Source organism: Hippopotamus amphibius, chromosome 5, assembly GCF_030028045.1.
Source record: "Hippopotamus amphibius kiboko isolate mHipAmp2 chromosome 5, mHipAmp2.hap2, whole genome shotgun sequence".
Classification (NCBI taxonomy): domain Eukaryota; kingdom Metazoa; phylum Chordata; class Mammalia; order Artiodactyla; family Hippopotamidae; genus Hippopotamus; species Hippopotamus amphibius.
In genome coordinates this window covers 59,209,665-59,234,494 of record NC_080190.1, presented here as the reverse complement: position 1 = coordinate 59,234,494, position 24,830 = coordinate 59,209,665, and the positions used below count along the sequence as shown (strand labels likewise).

Sequence of the window (24,830 nt, the reverse complement as noted above, 5' to 3'; positions counted from 1 at the left end):
CGGACACACCATCTCCAGAGGCAGCCGTCCCATCACTGACTGCCTCTCCGTGCACAGTGTTCTTCCTTGTGGGCAACTGAAATCTGCCACCAGGAACTGGCAGCCAAAACTCCAAATTTAGTGGCCCTGAAGGCTGCTCCAATTTCCCACCACAGTTTAGTGGGTGTGCCCTCTGGATCCCAACCACCAGGGGTGAAATTCTGACTCAACAGCTGGGACTCTGGACGAGTAGCTTGCCCTCTCTATGCCTCAGTCCCCTCATCTGTAAAGTGGGGAAAATAAAAGCCCCTCATTATTGGGTTGCTGGGATGACCCTTAAGACATCCATATCAGCTCCCTGGCACATGCTGTAAGTGGCCAATAAACGTCTACAACGCACCGCTGTCTCAGGCCTGTTTCCACAAGCTCTGTTCTGGCCCATGCGCTGCCCCTCTCCTGACACTCATCCCACTTTCTCAAGACCAGAATTGTTCTTGGCAAGTGTCCAGTTCTACAGCCTCCCCTTGGGGTAGCTGGCTCTCTGGGGATACATTTCAAACCCTAGCCTCTCCCCCAAAACCTCTGCCCTGAGCTCAGGCAGGCCATCCTAGCAGCCTAGTGGAGCTAACACACAAGAAATGCAACAGGAAATAGACCATGACAGAGGAGGATTCTTCTTACCCCTCCTGGTCTTAGCCCAAGTCTTTAGCCTCACCACCCTAGACTCCCAAAAGTATCCCCCAGCAGACCACCAAAGTTGTCTTAAAAACACACAAACACCCAAGCAAACAGATAAAATCTTGTCAATGCCACACTCTACACTCTTCCATGGCTCCCTCTGCCTATCAGGATAAAGTCAAAAAGCCTCACCCCAGTATTGAAAAGAAGGAAACACACACTTACTGAGCATGATTCTGTGCTGAATTCTTGGCTACACACTTGATGTGTATTGTACCACTTAATAACTCCTTCTAAGGTTGGTCTTATTACTTACTGCATGTTATGAGGGAGGAAGGCAAGGCTCCAAAACATTAAGCCTCACCTAAGCCACATGGCTCAGAAGCGTCAGAAGACCTAGAGGCCAGGTTCATGGCTCAGCTCCTGCTTCGTTCTCCAGCTCTTCTGCTCTAGTCCCTCCCTAACCAGACCACCATCCAACTACCACGGTGCCCACGGTCACCCAGCTCACTTGGCTCCTGCTTCACTGCTCTTCCTCAGACTTCTCTCCTCCTGCCTGGAAACGTACCTACCTGACAACTTCTATGCAACCCTCAAAGCCTGGCCCTCAAGTTACCTCCTCTATGAAACCGACCCTCAGCCAAACTCTCCCTTCCATGAGACAAAACCAATCCCTTCCCAGGCACCTTGTCTCTACCCACATTAGAGCACGACTTACCAGTCCCTAAGCCAGCAGCATTGCCATCTGCTTCCTAATGTACATCACTCATGTGATACCACCGCAGCTCAGTATGTTTGCTTGAATAAGTGAATTAATGATCTCCCATCTAGATTTACAGACTAGGAAACAGAGGACAGTCAGAGACCTGACCTTTGCAGGGCCCACTGGTCAACAGCTCATCTAGATAGACTCCTGGAGGTTACACTTGGCAGAGTTCATCCTTGGGTGGGTACACCTAAGCAAACTCATCAGGACCACCAACTCCAGTGTTAGGAAGCAGCACATCTAAACGGTGAAGTTGTGGTGAAAGGCAGCATCAGTGACCTCTGGGCCACAGTGCTGGGGAGAGACCTCTGGGCCTTCTCCACACCCCTGCACTGGGCTCACTCCTACACACAGGAAGCAGCAGTCCAGGGGCAGAAGCAGCTCCTCTTGCTGACCTGGACGGGACCTCGGCCAACAGCACCCTGCTCCAACAGTTTATCAGCCCGGGTCCCCATGGGGAAGAGAAGGAAAGAGGAGCTCTCCACCCTGACCCACTTTTCCCAGAGCTCCCTTCACAGACCTGGCCCAGCCCAGCCCAGCAAGCTTCTCACCGTGTGATGTCGGTAAGAGAAACACATACATCAAACACAAACACCACTGAGACTCCTACTTTACAGACAAGGAAAATGGTACCCAGGACTTCTCTGGTGGCACAGTGGTTAAGAATCCACCTGCCCATGTAGGAGACACAGGTTTGATCCCTGGTCCAGGAAGATCCCACTTGCCACAGAGCAACTCAGCCCCTGAGCCACAACTACTGAGCCTGCGCTCTAGAGCCTGCAAGCCACAACAACTGAGCCTGTGTGCTGCAACTACTGAAGCCCACAAGCCTAGAGCCCATGCTCTGCAACAAGAGAAGCGACCACAATTGAGAAGCCTGCGCACTGCAACAAAGAGTAGCCCCCACTCGCCACAACTAGAGAAAGCCCACATGCAGCAACGAAGACCCAACGCAGCCAAAAATAAATTAAAATGTATTTACCAAAAAACAAACAAAAAAACTGGCACCAGAGGTAGGTCCCTAAATGGTGCTCTTCCCACTCTACTGCCTCCCTGACCCACAAGCACATCACAGTTCTCCCTCAGATGAGGCAGAACAGACACGCTCCTCTACTCCCCTTCCCTGGGCGGGCTCGGACCCTGAGGAAGCACTGTGCACTGAGTAGAAGGCTCTTCTGAGTGCTGGTAAAGCTACAGGTGAGAGACCAGCCCACACCCAGGCTCGGTTTCAGGAGACCTAGGGAGGGGCCAGGGAGTCTGCACTTTTCAAAGCTTCCCGAGGGATTCTAAAGATAAGGATCCAAAAGCTGCACCTGGAGAAACCGCGGAGTGACTCAGAATCAAAGCCATCCGCCTGACGATTTGTATCACCTGCCTTAGAAACATCCACACCCTTTGACCCAACAGCCCCACTTCCAGATATCTATCCTGAGGAAATGAAGACATGCGCTATGATTTATACTGAAAACTACAACATTTCTAAATCTCCAATCAAGGGGAACTGCTGACATACCTCTTGATAGGGCAATACTGTGCGCCCATAAAAAATGATTCCTTTGTTCACTCTTTTAAAAAAAGTTTTATAGTAGTTACCTCCAGTTAGTAAAAGTACTTGTAACTTTTCCTTCTTTTGATTACCTGCATTCTCTAAATTCTCTACCATAAACATGGCTAATTACATTTTTTCATACCAAGCAACTTTTTCTTTTGCCACATCCCGACCAGGCATTGAACCCGAGCCCACAGCAGTGAAAGCATGGAGTCCTAACCACTGGACCTCCAGGGAATTCCCCCAAGCAATGATTCTAATTACCAGCATCAGACCTAAAACGTGAAGCCCAGTTCAGTAAGAGGAGGAAGGACTGCATATGTCATCTAGTTCAACCATGAACGTGACACAAGGAACATCTTTCCTGCCACGCCTGAGGGTCTGCTTGAATACTTCCAGCAATTGGGAGCTCATTCCCTTTCCTAAAGCAGTGGCTGGCTGCTGGCATTAACAAGTTGCTCCTTATCCTGAGCAGAACTTCACCTTCCTGAAGCTAAGATCCTCATCTCTCTTGCAGCACATGACACCAAAAGTTCAATAAATACGCAGAACAGAGCCGTCTTTCTAATTAGCTGACTTAAAGGGTGACTACCCATACGTTCCCACTATGGCCAAGATGTGAATGTGGGTTTCTGCAAGCACTGCTGACGCATATTCCCAATGCCACGTTTAAATCAAGTGTTGGTCACCTCCCCGCCATCACCTAGATGCGTGTTATAAACACCCATGTCCCTACCGAGTCAGTTGTTCCACGCACGACAGCGGGCCCTCCCCCGCTGATGACTGCCACAGCCCCGCGATGGCATGGGCAACTCTTCACTGAGGCCACTTCTGGGTGAGCAATCTGCCTGAGGTTGCCAGCTCAGCCAAGACACACAGAAGCCACACCACTGGAGGCAGGGCCAGCAGGAGCAGCCCAATCGGGAGCAGGCAAAAGCCTCTTCCCTCAAGGACAGCAGCCCACAAAGAAAGGGATGCTTCTTTCCTCCCTCTCTTATTTCCTTTTATTCCCATTTCCCTTCTCATTCTGCTCCCCCAGGCACATAGGCAACCACTGCTTTGTCTATCCTTGTCTTTGTTGTCTTGAAAGATGGACATTGTTTTGTATTGTTAATTTACATAATAGCACTGCAGTATCCATCTCACTCTACTTCTTACTTTTTCACAGAGCGCCGTGCTTTAAGCTCCATCCCATTGCCATGTGTGTGTCTCATCAGTCACTTGGAACCACTGCACTGTCAGCTCTCCAAGGGATGGATGCCACCCACAGAGCACTGCAGCGAACCTCTGAGGACCCGGGAGGAAGCCTGGGGCATTCACACTCAGGAGAGGGGCTGCAGGGTCAGGGCTTGGCAGCCGCGCTGCCAGAGGCTCTAGGATGGCTGCACCAGCAGGGGTGAGTTTCCACATCCCTACAGCCCGCTATCCATTGACATCATCTAGCTCTCTAGTTTCTGGCAGCCTAAGAGGTGGGAAAGGAGAGAGTTCACTGCGGATTCTTACCAAACCTGCCAGAACCACACCTACTAGGAGAGCAGCAAGAAAGGCATTTGCCACGGTACGCGTCAGTGGCCCTTGATGGAAACAAGGGCTCATTAATGAAAATCTCCACTAGGAAACCTCCTGGAGTTGTCATAGACTGCTAGAGCACAAATGTCACACACCGCCTTGCAAAATGCCCTGGATCCCCCTGCTATGGTCCGTGGAGGATCCTCCCAAGGAAGCCAACTGTTCAGGAATGGGCAACAGTGGGCTCTCAGACGACTTCACTTCTTTATTCGCAATCACACAGTCCCACCACTGAGGACTAGTACGCACAGCTCATACCACATGTGACACCCCACGTGATCTGACAGCATCTGAAGCAGTCTTTACCTGTTCAATGCGTCCCAGCAAGGTCAAATTGCTCTACAGATTGCCAAACGCTGATTCCAATCTCTGTGCTAACTTCATCACGGATCAGGAGCCGAGACTTTGCAGACCAGCACAGGTTTGTAGACCACACCCTGAGTGTGGGACGGCGGTGGGGCAAACCAACCAAGCTGCCTTGGAAGTCCCAGTGTAAGGTGGTACTTAACAGCCCTGGGATTAGGTCACTAACAGCAATACAAGCAACAGCCGATGCTCACACAGTGCTTACCAGGTGCCAGGGACTTCTTGCAACACTTCACAAATAGTAACTCCCTTAATCCTTACAAGACAAAGTCCTATTATTATTCTCATTTCACGGATGAGGAAACCAAGGCACAGCGAAGGAGAGCGACTTGCCAGGGTCACAGTAAGTAGCAGATCCAAAATTTGAACTCAACTCTTGACTCAGACACAGGCTCTTAACCACCTGATGAAGCTGACTCCTCAGTGAGCTGACCTCTCCCTCCTGTCCCCTCACCTGACACCCAAAGGGTTGCTGAGGTCAAATGAGGAAACACAAAAATAATAGGCAAAGTATCCTGTGCAACAGAAACACCTACCATCTGCACAATGCACAGCCATCTATGTGCATGGGACCATTTCCTTGCACCATCCACCTACCTTCACACCAGCTCGGAAGGAGGTGGTGTCACAGGCCCCGTCAGAGAGCTAAGGATAAGGCTTGGCAAGGCTATGCAGAAGTGGCCATGCGGACATAGCTAGAGGGCAATGGTCACTTGCCCCCCTCGGTCACCTCACTCCTCATCCACTCCCTTCTCCTCCCCAAAAAGAAGGCCAGCAGATGGGAACAGGTCTCAATTTCCCCAGAGGACTCAGGGACTTTGATTTCTTAACATCCCAGCTGTAATTCTCAGACTTGAAACTCAGGAGGAAAAAGAAGGCCTTCCAATCCACCTAACAGCTCACAGAAAGCCAATGAGACACCTCTGGGGATTCCAAGAAGGCTAGTCGCCCTATACCCCCTCCTCACCCCACCCTCCTCTGGCCACAGTACCCTCTCCCACATTCTACATACCACCCTCCCACCCATGCCATCTCCACCTATTCCTCCAGGCAGCTGCGGGCTCAAGCAGCCTCCCAGAGAACCAGTGCAGGGAGAAGGACTGAACTCAATAGCCAGTCCTGCCCTGTGTCTTCCGGGGGCTGGTTAGCCTGACCCCACTTTCCCAGGGCCTGCTGAGTACATGCCTAAACAGAAGCCTGGAATCCCCGTGAAGACCCACTGTTCAGAGTGGATTTTCTCCCATGCCTCCTGCCCCTGCTCTGCATGCTGCCTCATCAGGCCGGCCTTCCTCCTTGCCCCCTTCTAGCGCCCACCCAGCCTGCCAGCCACCTGCCCACACCCAGCTCAAAGTACACTGATCTTTAGGCGGTCTCCTCTGTGCTGCATGACCTGTCCTGCTTGGACACCTGCTCCCTCGAGCTTGGGCTTTCCAATGAGACAATAAACTCCTGGTGGGCAGGAATCATCTTGTCACCCTTTGGAGAATCTTACAGATTTTTGCAAACAAATATACCTGTCGTCTGCTATAAACCACAAAACAGAAGATGAGGAGTAGAAGTCAATAAGCTAAGCTGATTACTTTCCAGCATTTCTAAAAGTTCCAGAATAGACGGTACAGCCAAAAACGAAAACCTCTGAGGAAGAAGAGGAGACACATTACATCTAAAAGAGCAAATCCAAGTCGGGGTGTCCAGTATGGGACTGTGGTGCTGTTCATGAGTGACACTAACATCTTTCTCACCTCTACATGCTCAGCACTGACCGGATACACACTGGATGGACGATGGGTGAGCAGACGGACAGGCAGATGGACGGATAAAACCTAGATCTGACTCTGTCTGGTCTCCACCCTAAAGGCTGGGTGATCTCATGCAAGAAGACACTGACTGCCTCCACTGAGTTTTCACACGAGAAGCCTTAACACTGAGTTGGCCAAAAAATCTGTTCGGGTTTTTCCGTAACATCTTAACGCAAGACAGGCATATATAAACTCTCACCCACAGGTGCTAAATTCTAAGCTGCTTCAGGTTCAGCTATATTTTTTCCAGAAGAAGAACCCAGAGCCAGTACCTTTTGGTTTTGTTATTTTCTTGCTTTTTCCTGGATCCAGTTCCCACTGAGGCTGGCCAACTCAGTGTCCACAGGGCCTTTACCCTCTTATCTTTATTAAAGGTTTTTTCCTCTGAGGCAAGAGGCTCAGTGGCGTCATTTTGCTTCTTGAACTCTGTCCTGTGACTAAGCAATAAGAAACCACAGCTGTCAGCCCTGGAAGTTTTTGCTGTGTCATAAAAAGAATGAGACAGGAGGTACCTCCTGCCAACATCAGACCCATTCTCTGACTCAGCACAAATTCAGATGTCACACCCTGTATCTGCATCCAAATAGTAACCCCCTGTGTGACAGGTGCTCAGAACTGAATGAATAAACACTGTTACGAAAAAGAGGAGGGGTGTCCAAGGCTCAGGACACAGAAATCTTACTGGGGACCTTCACAGGATGGCCTAGAGTACAGAACAAATGCAGACTGCATAAAGAAACTGACAAGGACTCCAAAGCCCGTCCAAGCCTCTCAGCAGCTGGAGTCCCTGAGCAAGCTGATAACCCTCTCTTGGTCTAGTCTGCCTACCTGTGGAACATAAATACCAACTGCACGGTCTGATAAAAGACTTTTCTCAATGGTCAGGAAGGAGAGCTGCAGCACAACTCCATGAACTGCGATGCCCTGTTACTTGTTGGAAACACTGGTGCCTGCAAAGGTAGGCCTGCATCGGGAAAAACCAACCAAGGCTCCAGAGGCTCCCCGCCCAGCCTGTGGCTGGCGGAGATGGCTTGGAAGGAGCCCCGATCTGGGAAGAAACCTGAATCCTGTGTCTAGCTCCACCGAGGCATGCTCTGAGGAGTTCCTTTGTGTCGCTGGACTGCTATTTCTCATTTGTAAAATCAGCAGCTTGGGCAAAGTAGTCTCTAAGATCACTTCCAGCCGTGATACTCGACAATCTTAAGCTGCTTAAGAAACATAAACAGGAAATGAAAATTCTGGCCAGATGAGAAGAAAAAGAGGCTACCCTGAGCAAGAAGAGTAGAGGTTATTGTGAATACTGAAAAGCTCATTCTACCTCTTTAATATGACTTCTTACATCAAAATATAAAAACACAATTAAGTTTCTTCCCATGTGGTTTGTTACCCCATCACTTACTATTGGCTGGGCAGATTTTTCAGCACATTTGGACAGCAGATTTACAGTGGTCAAAGTGATATACAAGAATTTCATTTGGGGGTCCCAGGCCATCTTACGGAGAGTGATAGCTTCTATCCAGACAAGTAACCTGAAGTTGACTCAGAAAGAGGCCTGAGAGCCACCTGGGAGAGACAGGCCACACCTAGAAAAACACTGTGGATAGAGAACACACACCCTGGCTTGAGATGGCCACCAAGGCTGCAGCTCAGAGTCACAGACAACTATCTCTGCTGGCTTCCCACACAGGCAGCTCCACAGATCCCACCTGCAGGCTGCATATCAGAAGAGGCTTATTTATGCATCAACAACTAACAATTCTCTTATGCAAAGTAGGGGGAGGGCCAGTCAGTGATAGTATTAAAAAAAAAAAAAAAGAATTTTTCAAAAAAGGTAACTACTTCCCACCTGACCCCCTCTGATGGGGTTTCACTCTGCTCCTTCCCAATCACTGCTTGGGTAGCAGAGAATGGTTTTTTTAATTAGCTGTACTGTACTCACTTGTCATTTCTGAGAGCATGGTTCACCCCAAAAGGAAATCTACAAAGGTAAACAAAGGAAGCAGACAAAGACAAGAGCATCTGATGGAAACACAGCTGCTACCAGCAGCCTCTGGGGCCAGCTGTGACTCACCAACCCAGCTCAGCTCAGGCAAAGCAAGGTGAGGCTTTGGGTGGCTCTTCACCTCCCTCTTCATGGAGAGCATCTTAAAACAAAAGCATTCAAGCACAGTGGTTTTCAAACTCTGTTCCACGGAATCCTGGAGAACCTGAGAGAACTGTGTGGAGGCACCTCAAGGAGTCCACGAGGAAAAGGGGCAAGATCCAGGCCTCTATAACCTGTTCACCACAGCACCTATCTTATATACCTGGCTTTCATGTAAGAGTTCAGTTAATGAAAAGAATCCCACAGCTTAAAAAAAAGGGCAAAAATAAAATAATTTAAAGGACAGTTACAATAAAGATCAGTTACATAAAGAACAGTTACATTTCACATATGTTATTTCATTTAATTGTTTGCAACAGCCCTGTGAGGAAACTGAGGCTAAAGGAGTTTATGATCAGACTCCCAAACTATTCTCTAATGTAACCATCCCCTGCTCACCCAGCATCTATGTGGATTCTCGGGAAAGGGATGTCACTGCCAAAATGCTCCACTCCATAGCTAGATGGCACACAGACCACTAAAACAAGTTCTTTCTTAAACAAAAGGCCCAGGGAAGGGGGGCTGCTGGGGATTCTAAAAGAGACTCAGAAAGCAGCATTGACTAAAGGCAACAGGGACTTTCCTGGTGGTCCAGTGGTTAAGAATCTGCCTTCCAATGCAGGGGATGCAGTTCGATCCCTGGTTGGGGAACTAAGATCCCACATGCCGAAGGGCAAATAAGCCCACACACGCAGGAGCTCTGGAGCCCCTGCGCCACAACAAGAGATGAAGCCTGCCGCTATAACAAAGAGCCCGTATGCCACAACAAAAGATTCCACATACCACAGTGAAGGTCCCGCATGCCACAACTAAGACCCAATGCAGCCAAATAAATAAACAAATATTAAAAAAAAAAAAAAAAAGGCAACGTATAGACCTTATGAAAATCCTGATTTGATCAAACCATCTATAGAAAGGCATTCTGCAACAAGGAAAACTGAGTATCAACTAGATATGAGATGACATTAAGAAAGCATTAATATTGTTGGTTGTAAAAATGGTCTTCTGGCTATGTTTTTTTTCTAAAGGCCTTATCTCTTAGAGATACCTCCTTAAGTATTTATGGAGGAAGTGATAGGCTGTCTGGGATTTGTTTTAAAATGTTACAGAAAATAAAAGTTGTTGGGTATCAGTTGCATTATCCTCTCCATCTCTGCACATGTTTGAAATTTTTATAACATATAGTTTAAAATGAAGACAGGGAGGAAGGGAGAAAGGTTATTCCTTACACTGAGTTCAATTCTACCTCCCAGTATCTTCTACCAGTCAACTCTCTGGGGTCAGAAAGAATCGGGTCTCATCACCTGCCCATGTCCATCTGAAAACAGGCATCCAAGCTCCTCTCTGTCTCCTTTATTTTAAAATAACTCTTCCCAAGGTCCTTTTGAAGCTGAACTCCTCACAGCTCATGGCAATGTCCTCCTTAATTGCAGGCTCCAGAACCAAAGCACTGAGGAAGTGCGTTCTTAGCAGCCCCAGGAATGCGGGCTTCCTCATCCATGCACACTCTTGACTCTCCCTTGGGCATCTCTCTGTACCCTGTGACACCTCCTGATTCCAAGGACAGGAAGGAGAATGGCTCTCTACTGCTACCCCCGAGAGCTGAAGCAGCAACAACAGCTTGCCCTCACCTCACATAAATCACTCTAATCCTCACCAAAGCCCTAGGAGAAGAATATCAGCCCTTTTACAGATAAGGAAAAAGAAAACCAGAGAGGTTAAGCACATTGTTAAAGTCACACAGCCTAAGATGGAAAAGCCAAGATTTAAACTTGTGGGGGTCCCCAAATCTGGGCTCATGACACTCAGCTTTCTTTGTGGCCTTACTCCTGGGCTCCAGATATAACAATGATGCTTAGGCCGCCCGGGTCATTCATCTCTATCACCTATCTTCCCAGAAGTAACTTATCACTCTCCAGGCCATCTTCCAGCTCCCTAGTCCAACAACTCCTCAGGGTTCAGGAAAGATCTGCCCAACAGCTAACATGTCTTGGACCTGCAGTCACCAAACCCCAGGACCGGTCTCTACACATCCTTCCGAGGTGCCCCCAGAAACCCTGACTATGGACCAAAGCCCAGTCCTAGAGAAGACCACAAGAGGTTTAACCATCTCAAAGAATAACCATCACAAAGATGACTTCATTCTTACTGAGCCACAGTGGGGAAATTGAGGCCCAGAGAGATCACACATCTGGTGCAAGATCACACACCAAGGACTTCCTAGGTGATGCAATGGTTAAGAATCCACCTGCCAATGCAGGGGACACGGGTTTGAGCCCTGCTTTGGGAAAATTCCACATGCCATGGAGCAACTAAGCCCGTGTGCCACAACTATTGAGCCTGTGCTCTAGAGCCCGTGAGCCACAACTATTGAGCCTATGTGCCACAACTATTGAAGCCCACACGCCTAGAGCCCGTGCTCCACAGCAAGAGAAGCCACTACAATGAAGAGTCTGCGCACCACAATGAAGAGTAGCCCCCACTCGCAGCAACTAGAGAAAGCCCGTATACAGCAATGAGGACCCAACGCAGCCAATAAATAAATTAAATAAATAAATAATAAATATTAAAAAAAAAAAAAATCACACACCAAAAAAAATCTTCTGGTCCCAGAATCCACTACACATCTGAATCATCAACACATTCAAAAAAATCTACTAGCCCCAGAATCACATATGACCATTTCAGCTGGTATCAGAATTTAAAAGAATGGGTCCTATACACTAACAATGAAAAAGCAGAAAGAGAAATTAAGGAAACTCTCCCATCTACCATTGCAACAAAAAGAATAAAACACCTAGGAATAAACCTGCCTAAGGAGGCAAAAGACCTGTATGCAGAAAAGTATAAGACACTGATGAAAGAAATCAAAGATGATACAAACAGATGGAGGGACATACCATGTTCCTGGATTGGAAGAATCAACACTCTGAAAATGACTGTACTACCCAAAACAATTTACACATTCAATGCAATCCCTATCAAATTACCAACAGCATTTTTCACAGAACTAGAACAAGATATCTTATGATTTGTATGGAAACGCAAAAGACCCCGAACAGCCAAAGTAATCTTGAGAAGGAAAGGTGGAGCTGGTGGAATTAGACTTCCTAACTTCAAACTATACTACAAGGCCACAGTGATCAAGACAGTATGGTACTGGCACAAAAACAGAAATGAAGATCAATGGAACAGAACAGAGAACTCAGAGGTAAACCCAAGCACATATGGGCTCCTTATCTTTTTTTTTAATTAATTATTTTATTTATTGGCTGCATTGGGTCTTTCCTGCACATGGGCTTTCTCCAATTGCTGCGAGTGGGGGATACTCTTCCTTGTGGTGCACGGGCTCCTCATTGTAGTGGCTTCTCTTGTTGCGGAGCACAGGCTCTAGGCGCATGGGCTTCAATAGTTGCAGCACATGGGTTCAACAGTTGTGGCTCACGGGCTATAGAGGACAGGCTCAATAGTTGCGGTGCATGGGCTTAGTTGCTCCATGGCATGTGAAATCTTTCCAGAGCAGGGCTCAAACCCTGCACCGGCAGGCAGATTCTTAACCACTGTACCACCTAGAAGTCCTGGGCACCTTATCTTTGACAAAGAAGGCAAAAATATACAATGGAAAAAACACAGCCTCTTCAATAAGTGGTGCTGGGAAAATTGGACAGCGACATGTAAAAGAATGAAATTAGAACACTTCCTAACACCATACACAAAAATAAACTCCAAATGGATTAAAGACCTACATGTAAGGCCAGACACTATAAAACTCCTAGAGGAAAACATAGGCAGAACACTCTATGACATACAGCAAAGAAAGATCCTTTTGGACCCAACTCCTAGAATCATGGAAATAAAATCAAGAATAAACAAATAGGACCTCATGAAATTTAAAAGCTTTTGCACAGCGAAAGAAACCATAAACAAGAAGACAACCCTCAGAATGGGAGAAAATACTTGTCAACGAAGCAACGGACAAAGGATTAATCTCCAAAATATACAAGCAGCTCATGCAGCTTAATACTAAAAAAGCAAATAACCCAATCCACAAATGGGCGGAAGACCTAAATAGACATTTCTCCAAAGAAGACATACAGATGGCCAACAAACACATGAAAAGATGCTCAACATCACTAATTATTAGAGAAATGCAAGTCAAAGCCACAATGAGGTATCACCTCACACCAGTCAGAACGGCCATCATCAAAACATCTAGAAACAACAAATGTTGGAGAGGGTGTGGAGAAAAGGGAACTCTCCTGCACTCTCGGTGGGAATGTAAGTTGGTGCAGCCACTATGGAAAACAGTTTGGAGGTTCCTTAAAAAGCAAAATATGATCCAGTAATACCATATGATCTAGTAATTCCACTACTGGGCATAAACCCAGAGAAAACCATAATCCAAAAAGAAACATGTACCATAATGTTCACTGCAGCACTACTTACAATAGCCAGGACATGGAAGCAACTAAATGCCCATCAACAGATGAATGGATAAAGAAGATGTGGGACATATACAATGGAATATGAGCTGCAAAAAGGAATGAAATGGAGCTATATGTCATGAGGTGGATAGACCTGGAGTCTGTCATACAGAGTGAAGTAAGCCAGAAAAAGAAAAACAATTACTGTATGCTAACTCATATATATAGAATCTAAAAAAAAAAAAAAAAGATGGTACTGATGAACCCAGTGACAGGGCAAGAATAAGGATGCAGATGCAGAGAATGGACTGGAGGACACGGGGTTGCAGGGGCGGGGGGCGAAGGGGAAGCTGGGACGAAGTGAGAGAGTAGCATAGACATATATACACTACCAACTGTAAAAGAGATAGCTAGTGGGAAGTTGCTGTATAACAAAGGCAGATCAACTCAATGATGGGTGATGCCTTAGAGGGCCAGGACAGGGAGAGTGGGAGGGAGTCGCGGGAGGGAGGGGATATGGGGATATATGTATAAATACAGCTGATTCACTTTGGTGTACCTCAAAAGTTGGTACAAGAGTGTAAAGCAATTATTTTCCAATACAGAGCTTAAAAAAAAAACCTTACAAAAGAATGGGGACGTTTAACATTTTGGCTCTTTGAATGAAAGAGCTGGGGGAAAATTCAAAAAATGATGGTATACACTGATGTTCCAGTTCCCTGCACTAATGCTGAAGTTTCCTAAGAGTGCACTTCTGAGAACACTGATGTTGCAAGATGCTCAATAAAAATGGGTTTTGTGGTCAAATCAGTTTGGGAAATGCTGGATAGGGAGCCCACTCCAGTGAAGTCCCAAAGCACACTGGCTTACTGGTGCTTGAGAGGCTCCCAGTAAAGGAGCCTGCGTGACCTTCTCAAAACAACACTGCTCAAATGAACTTGACCACAGACCCCTTTTACAAATAACATCATTGACATCCCACCAAACTACTACTTAGAAGACACTTCCTTGGGAAATGCTGATGTAGGTTTTTCTAGAGAAAACCTTGATAGCCAGTTACCCTGGATTCAAGTCTACATAAGCAAACCAACCCTAAATGGGATAAGGAGCGAGTGTCTACAAAGCGGAAATAACTAACATACTCCGAGGCCTTTGGGGATGGAGATATTGGTACTACTGCAAACAGAGAGGAAATGCATGAATAGCCCCTTGCTGCCAGATATGAATGCTGCTGGGATTCTACGGTCAACAACCTCTGCCCTCAAAAGAATCAGAGAGGACTGCTGAAACTAAAATCTTTATTTAAAGTCCAAAGGAATTAACCTGAGGCTTTCCAAACTGAGTCTGGGGGAAAAAATACACAATTTTTAGAAGAAAACAATAAAATGTTGAACTAGGACTCCAGCCAGGCCATTCACCCCATGCTGTGGACAGCAGGGATTTCCTTAATTAAAACTCAAAGCAAACGGTATGGAAATTCCTCAAAAAATTAACACAGAATTACCACATGATCCATAATTCCACTCCTGGATATATAACCAAAAGAAATGAAAGTAGGGCCTCAAAGAGATTTGTGCACCAATGTTCACAGCAGTTTTATTCACAATGGCCAAGAGGTGAAAGCAAACCAAGAATACATTGGTGGATGAATGGAGAAACACAACGTGGTACATACATGCAACGGAATATTACTTAGCCTTAGAAAGGACAGAAATCCTGTCACATGCCACGACATGGATAAACCTTGAGGACCCTAAGTGAAATAAGCCAGTCACAAAAAGACAAACAGTGTGTGATTCCACTTATATATCTACAGTAAACAAATTCATAGAAACAGAAAGTAGAATGGTGGTTCCCAGAGGCGGGGGAGGGAGGAATGAGGAGTTACTGTTTAATGGAGATGGAGATGATCTCTTATATGACAATGTGATTATACTTAGCGCTACGGAACTGTACACTTAAAATGGTTAAGATGGTAAATTGTATATTATGTGTTCTTCACCACAATTAAAAATTTAAAAATAAAACGAAGGAAATTCTGACACGCTATAACGTGGATGAACCATAAAGACATTATGCCAAGTGAAAACAAGCCAGTCACAAAATGGCAAATGCTATATGACTCCATTTTTATATGAGACACCTAGAGCAGTCAAATTCACAGAGACAGAAAGTAGAATGGTACTTGCTAGCAGCTGGGGGCAGGGGAGAATGGAGAGTTATTGTTTAATCGGCAGAGTTTCAGTTTGGCAAGATGAAAAAGTTCTAGAGATGGATGGTGGGGATGGTTGCACAACAATGTGAATGTACTTAATGCCACTGAACTGTACACTTAAAAATGAATAAAATAGTCATTTTAATGTTATATGTTGCCACAATTTAAACAATAGAAAAAAATAGTGCAAATGGTAAATGTTATGCTATGTATATTTTACCACGGTATTAAAAAAATAACAAAAACAAAACAAAAGCTTACAAAGCAAATGGGTTATGACCCTTAGTGTGAAATGAACATCAAGGTCAACAGTCGCCTTATAATTATCCACCAAGGGTTTAGAATTGGATGACCAACATGGAACGCTCCAGACATCTGTTTAATTTAAAGTATTTCTATAGCACTTTCGTGGAATTCTGTCTTAAAAAAGATCAATAGAGGGCTTCCTAGGTGGCGCAGTGGTTAAGAATCCGCCTGCCAATGCAGAGGTCATTGGTTCGATCCCAGCTCCAGGAAGATCCCACATGCCGTGGAGCAACTAAGCCCATGTGCCAAAAAAAAAAAAAAAAAAAAAAAGATCAATAGACACACAAAATTCAGAAATATGCAATCCGCCCCAGGGAGGTGAAAAAAAATGCAACACCTCCCCAACTCAATCCCCCTTAAAATTCTTCTCTGCTGAACATATTCAGCATCCCAGCTGCACAGACTGATAGCGGGTTCAGGCCTCTTGCTCTACGCCCACTATTTCTGTGGCTCACATCTTCCCAAGGTTACAGAAAATTATTAAAGAGGCCCCTCAAAACAGCCTGCAGAATGTACAGGTGGTTGGAATGAGGTGGAACAAAAAAATTAAGACAAAGTAATTCTCCTACATTGCTTCCTTTTCCAGGAAATAGAAAGCCAGAGTACAAAAATCACTCATCCCTAACACTAAATCAAAAAATAGTAATCATGGTACAGACCTGGAAGAAGTCTTAGAAGTCTAATCCAACCCCATCACCAAGCTTCCTTGGACCTAATGCCACCTTGCAAGTTCTGAGAACCCTACAGGACTGCAGAAGTCTTCAGTCAACACTAAACTTCTTCCAGCTTTACTTCTTCTACCTTTTTACTGGAAAAAAACAAGCCCCAGGTAGTTAAGAGGCTCATCCAAGGTCAAGATGTTGCACAGTTAGGACCAGATTTCCATCCAAAACTCTTTCAAGGACACTAAGCTGATATTCAAATTCCAAGTGCAAAAGGGGAAGGGCTTTCCAGTCCTACAACAGGCAATGTGGTTGCTCCACATGTCTCCTGGCAGCCAGTCCCACAATGCTGGTACCTGAGGGGTGACCTTGGAGACTTCAGACATCAATGTCACACCACCTGCTTCTATCACAGACTCACAGAACTGTGGGTGGGACATCCGTGTATGCATCTGGAACTTACCCTAGCCTTCCCGCACTCCCACAGCCTTCTGTCACTGTGAAGTCACCACCTAGGAATCTGCACGTACTTCTGAAGAGGATCTGGACTTACACAGGGACACGCCACTCATTCGCCACACGGCTAACTAGTCATCCATTTGACAGAAATTTACTGAACGCCTATCTTGGGCCAAGCTCTCGTCTAGGCATCGGGAGTACAGCAACGAATCTGGCTCCCGGAGATTACATTCTCCTGTTGATGACCCACAGCCACAGTAAAAGCAACCCTGACATCTGCACAGTTTACAAGCAGCTCTCACATAACCCTCAGATGTATCAGGAGAATCCCAGACTTCTGGTTCTAAGGCTGGTTCCAGGCTGCATTACTCACCACATTAATAAATGTGCCTTTTTTCCTGCCACAGGTTGTTAAATAGCATAGTGAAGTAGTTACTGTTTTAATTATTTTGTAGAGAGGGATAAATCCAGAAAGTTTAACTGCCTCACTCAAGGTCTAAAACCTAGTGAAATCTGCCAACCTCTCCCACCATCCCACTCCAGCAATGACCTCATCTGCTAATTGCATGAAAGATAAGACCACATGTAGTGGACATTCACCTGCTGCTTTACCTGCACAACATCCTTTCTGCTATTCTTTTTTTTTGAAGAACTGCTTTCTCCCCAGTCTAAAGAACCACATGCTACTGGTACAAGCTGCCAATCACAGCATCCCATCATCCTACCCTACTGGTTGGGTCCACTGCTGGGCCAACCTTAGTCCTCTAAGCCCCAGTCACAGTGATTGGGTCTCACATGGACATGTGACCCTAGTCAGGCCAATCAGAATCCTTCCACAAGATTTTTTTTTTGCCTGGTTTATTGAATACAGCTCCCTTTAGTCTCTAGTCAGGGTCTCTGAAGAGGAAGCCAAGAGGGGCCTGAGGTCATGTTCCAGGCCCATAGGAAAAGCCCGTGGCATTCAGGATCAATCATCCAAAGGCCAGTTACCTCAATCCATCCCAAGGTTTTGGAATATTGTACAATAAATTTCTTTTTTCTGCCTAATACAGTTTGACCTTTGTTTCTGTTACCTGCAATAAAGGTACCTGAACTAATACATAGAGGGATAAATAAAATCTGCCTTTCTCTTAGAAACCTCTTTTCAACCATCAATTTCAAGTTCCTCCACCACTTCCTCGCAACACAATTAAAAGAACCAAAAGAAAAACTACAACGGTTGGAGCTTTTACTTATGACCATCCAGGACAAAGTGGATGAAGAAAAGGTAGCTGGTACCTGAAGAGAGTAGGGAGAGAACAAAAGGTCCAGGTAATCTCTAATGATTTATGTTTTGGTTTTTTTGTTTTTTTTTGTTTTGTTTTTTTTTTTATTTTGGCACACGGGCTTAGTTGCTCCGTGGCATGTGGGATCTTCCTGGAGCTGGGATCGAACCCGTGACCTCTGCATTGTCAGGCGGATTCTAAACCACTGCGCCACCTAGGAAGCCCGGTAATCTCTAATGAATAATAGATAATCCACACTTGACAATCACCAGCCAACTGTACTCAACCCACTGGAAACGCCTGGCAGGGTTATTCTTTTCTAAAAAATTCCTCCAGCTTTAACTTCTGACAAGTGTACAATGCCTAAATTCCAAGTTGCGTATAAACCCCATGCTCCACCTAGCCATCACGGTCCTTCAGATTACCTCTGCATCCCCACCCACTCAGAGCCAACACCAATGCCCTGCTCACTTAGGCTGGTCTAATTTCTGCAACCTGAAAACACACTGCTCTTCTCATAGCTAGGCCTCTGCTCTTGTATCTCCCACCCAGAACGTCCTCCTTTCCTCTGCACATTCAGAGCACCCCTTCAACACCCAGCTCAAGCCCCAGTCCCTCTAGCAAACACTATTGGCTCCATCCTCTTAATTCTAGCAAAGCCAAATCAGCCAGCTCTCCAGGAAACTAAAGAGGAGGCACGGAGGGGAAGAGGAGGAGACATTTAGCTCTGAGCACACAGTAGAGAGTGCCAGCAGGCAGTCACCACATTCTGCCACTTCTGCTCCAGGAGAGAGGCGGCTGCTATGAAAATGGGTTGGGAAGCCCTCCACATTTAGATGGTAATTAGAGCCACTAAGGGTAGATGAGAGTATTTGGGGAAAGCATGTAGTAGAGTTTTAAAAGGAGGAAAAAGCTTGCTTGTATTTGTATCACTCAATTGAGCTATCTCATAATGTCACTCTCCTGAGTGTCCCATTCCCCAAACTGGGCAGCAAGCTGTAGGCTGGAATTACATCCTATGCACCCCAGCCTCACCTGCACCAAGCACAGGACCAGGCACTTCAGTCCTCCCCAATTACATTTTGCCTCCCAGTGGCTGAGGCAGGCCACGCAGCATCCCCCAGCCCCATCTCACAGATGAGGACCCTGAGGCCCAGGGCCAGGAAGGGACCCTGACTCCAGGGGCAGAAGGTCAAAGAGCTTGAAGTGAGAAAACCCAGATGTTAGCAACTGAATCAAAGAGAAAAAAAAAAAGGACCTCCTGGGTTCCGAGTGAACAAACAGGATTCTGGTACTACTGTGGGAAAAACTCGAGAGACCCGAGCCAGTCAGAGAACAGTTCTCTCCTCTCTCTACCACCAGAGGAGACAAAGGGGCTCACTCATTCCTTACAGATGCATGTACTGGGACAAGGAAAGGCTACAAAATTCCAGAGTTCCCCAATGCAGGAAATGGCCTGAAATCGTAATGGGAGGGTCTAACCAGGTAACAGGAAAAACCACCCCCAACACGGAATCAGGAGCAAGCACTCAGCCTGACTCCAGCTCCTTTCTGCCCTGCAACTTCTGGCCTGTCCTCAGACCTCACAGATGGGGGCATGGAACCCAGTGTAACACAGAAAAGGCACTGGCTGCCAACAGAATTAAGTGAGGTATTAAAGTACGCAATAAGACAGAAAATGCTCAACAGCAATGTACTACCAATTATGGTACAGAAGTCCCCCCGCCGCAAAATAAAACAACTCTGTGTTTTCTTAGTCACCTTCATACCCCAGGCCTGCTCATGGTGGATTAGAAATGTTTAGGGCTCTAACTGAGCATGAGCAGAACAGATGAGTTTGGTTTGCTTACCTGCCCAGTACCACCTAGGCCAGTTTCCTCCCAGCTCCAGGCCCCATGTGAGGAGCTGATAGACCTCATTTACCTGCAGGACAACAAACTCCCACAGTACACAAGTGCCAGCCAGGGGATGGGCATTCTAGACTGGGGGCCCACATGAGATGTGGAATCCACCAAAGGAGCCCCTAACGGTGATGGCAGCACCTCCAACGTAGAAAGTGACAAATGGGCCTCCCCTTGAAGCTATGGATCATTACGAAGCCAACTGGTTCCTCTCTGGGGCTCCCACTAGAGTCTTACACTAAGGCTAACTTAGAAGTAGAACTGTGCACCTGTGTGCAGAGTGGAACCTGCTAGGAGAGCAAGAGCCAGGATGCAGGGCTGAGTGTCCCTGACTTCGGCTTCTCAGGGGTGAAACAGGTGCTTCCATTCCTTCAACCTGAGCAGTTCTTTTAGGCACTGAGCTTTACGCCATAAGAGGGGCTCCCTGGCTAAAAGAAAAAAAGCTGGAAAACCATTGCACAGTAATTCATCCTTTAAAAGATCCCAACACTGTGGTTTCCTTGCACACAGAGTCACCCCTCAACCCCAGAAGCTCCACATGGCATCTTGCCAGACCAAATGCTATCCTAATTTTTTTCTAAAGTATTAACTAAAATGAACTTAACTTGCCCTGAAAAACTACAAGAGCTCTGCATTGTGGTAAAACTAGGGTCTGAAATCCTGCCCTTGAGGATAAAATCCAAACCCTATTTCATCTCTTTCTTAGATGTCAGGACCATCTTCCAGAACTTCAGCCCTGTGAGGCCCCACCTTCTCCACCAGGAATGGAATAGGGAAGGACCTAATTAATGACAATTCATCCATCTATTCCAGAGATGAAAGCTAGCACTGATTCAAACACATCCCAATGATGACTTGAGTCTGCACTCTAACTTCTGTGCTTCCCTGATCAACCTCCTCCTTCAAACAGAGAGCTAGGTAGACAGAAAGGTAACTAAAAAGAAAAAGTTATCCCTGAAGAGATTTCCCTATGATCTTATCCTCATGGTCACATCTAACAGCTCTTCTTAGCATCTTCCAAAGCTTCATCCAAAGACTGGGTTGCCCAGCAACTCAGAAACAATCAAAATTGGGGGACAATGCAAGTCTGAGGGACAGAAATGCTACAGAGTCAGAAACCCAAAGTGGAGACAGAAGGGCCACCAATGAAATGATCTGCTGTGTGGCCAGCAATTTAGCCTCTCTGTGTGTCAGTTGCCTTCACTACAAAAAGTCGGTTGAGATGGCCAATATCCAATGGAGCTGTTACCAGGAACAGCTTATAAAAATCATCTCCTTAAAAAGTGAGGCTTTTAACAGGCAAATAAACAACTCTCATCAGTCTGTGGCCTCCAAGTTGTTAAAGGCAGTTCATCAGCCCTCTCTGTTCCCTTTTAAAACATGGACAAGACATAGAAAAGGTGGCACTTGTTGCTTCCTGGCTCCAAATGGGTTAAATAAAACAATGGGTCATAATTGAAAACTCCTGGTGCCCAAAACTTTGAGCAATTTAAAGCACTCCAAGCTGGAGTTTTCTCTCTGGCAAAGTAGGAATAACAGCTCACAGAGTGGTAACAAACGTGATAAAGCAGAGTGTCTGCCACAACAGTAGGTGCCCCAAAAATGTTGGCTCTTCCTTCCTCAGTGCTATGCCTTCTTCCGCAGTTTCCTTGTCTAAAAGCCTGGCTTTCCACACTTCCCAACCAGGCCATGCCAAGCCTACCACTTGCCACAAACTCCCAGCAGTAACCCCCCCACACACATGAATACTCACAAATCTGTCAACCACCACCCGAGAGAACCAGTCACCAGCCTTCCCTCCTCAGGCAGCTCAGCACCCTCAGGGAGGGAACTGAGCCCTAGCAGCTACTACTAGGATTTTCCCATGGTGCAATGCAACTTCCCCAACTTTTCCCGGCCCACAGTTTCCAAAGAAACCTAGCAGGCATTGTGCATAATCAACCACAAGTCTAGGCGAGCAAACAGACTAAGCTCTGGGGCAGAGGGAGCTGAGAAAATCAGAAAGTGAAACGGCACCAGTGGTCCTGAAACGGGGTGGCAGGGACCAAAATTCAGGAGTACCGGCCCTGACCCAGCTTCTATTCTTCTAGACCTTATCATTGATTGAAGGCTAGCAGAGGCTCTCAAAGGACTGATGGATGGTGAAGGGTCTTAGAAAAGGGACTGATGGACATCCCTCCGAGGTCGTCCCGCGGCTGGACCTGGTGGTCTCGGGGGAGACCCCGCTGCCGCGGCACCTGGAGCATCAGGGCCTGCAGTGCGGGGCATTGTTCACCGCAAGGGCGGGACTGGGGGAGGAGATGTGAAGTGGGGGAGCCACGCGTCGGCCCCTCCCCAGGAGGGCTGGAGGAGGGACGGTCCTCCCCGCGGCCACCTCCAGGTAGATGAACGCGACTCCCCCCACCCCCGCGCTAGGAGAACCGGGGGGAGAAGTCGCGGAAGGCGGGTCCGGGAGGCCGGGCGGGGGTCTCACACTCACCGGCGCCCTCGGCGGGCTGCGGCGGCCCGACGACGCCGTTCAGGTAGAGAATGGGCAGCAGGTGAGGCTGCGTCTTCTCCAGCGCCGCCCGCAGATCCTGGAAGTGGTCCCGCTCCTTGGCCAGGAGCAGCTTAAGCAGCAGCTCCGCCTTGGCGCCTCCCGCCTCCTCGTCCAGCTGCCGCCGCTCGGCGGGGCTCAGCGCTCCCGCGGCCTCGAGCAGCCCGAGCACGGCCTCCACCTCCGTCATGGCCTGGGCCAGGCTCTGCTGACACTGGGCGAGCAGCTCCCGGCGCCGGGGCTCCATGGTGGCGGCCGCGCCGCCCCGCCCCGCCCCGCCGGACGGCTCCCGGGCTCCCCGAGGCCGGCGGGCGCGCGGGCGGGCGGGCAAGCGGGCGGCGGCGGCGGCGGCGGGCCCCGGGCGCCCCGGGGAGGCGAGCGGCGGCGGCGGCGGCCCTAGAGCGCCGGGAGCCGCGACGCCGCGGGGGCCATGGGCCGGGGCCTGGGCGGGCTGGGGGCCCGGGCGGCGAGCGGCGCTCAGCAGCGGCCGCCTCCCGGGCTCAGGAGCGCAGCCATGTTGGCGGCGGCGGCGGCGGGACTGGAAGAGGAGGAGGAGGAGGAGACGGAGGAGGAGAAGGAGGAGGCGGAGGTGGGGACGGCGGCCGGGGCGCGCCCCGAGGCCCGGCTCCAGCCGGGCATGCTCCCCCTCCCCTCCCCCTCGGCGCGCGCCGCTCCCTCGCCGGCCCCGCGAGAAAACTCGCCCCGAAACGCCGGCCCGGGCGCCGCCCCCCGAACACGATCACACCTCCGAGAGGAAAGTGGCCCGGCCGTGTTCGCCAGGGCCCCCCCACCCCCGACGGCTCGGGGGCCGCCTCGGCCCGGCCCGTGCGCCCCAGCCCGCCTCACCGGGGCCCCGCGGCCGCCGGCCCCTCCGCCATGCCCGCCGCCGCCGCCGCCGGTCAGTCCCTCCGCCCTCCCCCTCCGCTCCCCTCCCTTCCCCCGGCCGGCCTTTCAAGCGCCCGGGCGGCCGGCCCCGAGGGGATGGGCGAAGGGGAGGGGTCCCCACCTCCCCGCCCCCGGCCCGCCTGGGAGGCGGGGACGCCGCGCGCTCCAGCTCTCCCGGTCTCCGAGGCCCAGGCGCTGCCGGCAGTGGGGGACGCGGAGTTCGGGGCCCCGCGGGAAGCGGCCCGCGCCCCCAGCCCCTCGGCCAGGCACATGGCCAGACCCCAAGCCACTGGAGACCCTCTCAGACGAAACCCTGCCCCCCACCCAGGGTCTTCTAATCTGAGAACTCCACAATGAAGACTGGAGACAATAGAGGGGATGTCCCCTAAACTTGGCCATCTCCAAATTAAGATCTCCCCCAAATCTGTGAGATTTCCCCACTCCGTGGATTTCTCATATAGAGAATGTCCCAGTATAATCCTGAGACTCGATTAATCAGGATTTCCCCTCACCCCCATTTTAGGTGGGCTGGTCCCCAGCTTGGATGTTGGGGGGAGGGGGAGGGGATATGTTACTGGAGGAGGAAGAGGGTGGTGGGGTCTGCAGTGGAGCCAGTTCATCTTTTTGGCAAGAGAAGTGCTCTCCTCCCTAGATGTCACCCCACATTATAGCTAGTCTTAGGAGAAGGTAAATCAATGGGCTGCAGAAACCTTGCTCCCCTGATACCCTCAACGAGGATCTACAGTTGGGCTCCAAGTCCAAAAATGTCTCCTGCCTTCCATTATAGCCCTTTGTGGACACATAACCACTCACCTCCTGACTGCAGGAGGAGGTCCTTAAAAGCTCGAACCCCAACTGATTCTTGCGAATGTAGAGTGGAAATCCCAGGGCCATTGCAAATGTCTGGGTTCCATTGAGTGAAACTCTTTTACAAACACTGGGGGCCAAAGGTGCTTTTTCTGCTGACTGTCACTCCCACCCCGACAACTTCCACTCCTCCCCCTAAAAGCAGTTTTCTTGGATTCTGCTTCTTTAAGGGAGGAGTCTTTTATTTAGTGGAAATAAACACTATATATAGTGGTTAGAACAAAAGTACCAGAGTTTGCACTTCAGTTTGGATTTCCCTTTAAATAGCTACACAATGTGGGAGCAAATCAATTACCCTGGCTGTTCTCAGTTTTCTCCTCAGGAAAACAGGGTGGGGAGAGTGTATTCCATCAGGGGTTATGAATAAGCTCGAGGGTATCAGGGAAGCTTTTGAAATTATCTGAACTTTTTTGTAGACATGTACATATTTTTCTGGAATGGAAGTCCATAGATTTAAGCAA

At 48.4% G+C, this 24,830-nt stretch overlaps 2 protein-coding genes across 7 annotated transcripts in view; one reads left to right on the top strand and one right to left on the bottom strand.

Moving 5' to 3' along the window:
- DLG5 (discs large MAGUK scaffold protein 5) overlaps positions 1 to 24,830 on the bottom strand; it is a 129,459-nt gene that overhangs the window by 97,139 nt on the left and 7,490 nt on the right. Inside the window, exon 1 of one of the 3 annotated variants that reach the window (XM_057735928.1) lies at positions 22,561 to 22,940. The exons of 1 other annotated variant lie outside the window; for it this stretch is intronic. In XM_057735928.1, the coding sequence (XP_057591911.1) occupies positions 22,561 to 22,864 (304 nt within the window). In that variant the 5' untranslated portion in view covers positions 22,865 to 22,940. Of the gene's footprint in view, positions 1 to 22,560; positions 22,941 to 24,830 lie in introns of those variants that run through there. One more of the 3 variants, XM_057735929.1, reaches the window with a different exon arrangement.
- LOC130853680 (actin nucleation-promoting factor WASL-like) overlaps positions 22,371 to 24,830 on the top strand; it is a 41,150-nt gene continuing 38,690 nt past the window's right edge. For 2 of the 4 annotated variants that reach the window (XR_009053844.1, XM_057735933.1), the window contains exon 1: positions 23,118 to 23,515. Coding sequence is in view for 1 of the 4 variants with exons in the window: in XM_057735933.1 (XP_057591916.1) it covers positions 23,132 to 23,515 (384 nt within the window). In the remaining 3 variants the exon portion in view is untranslated. Of the gene's footprint in view, positions 22,462 to 22,486; positions 22,622 to 23,117; positions 23,516 to 24,830 lie in introns of those variants that run through there. The other 2 variants (XR_009053846.1, XR_009053845.1) reach the window with 2 other exon arrangements.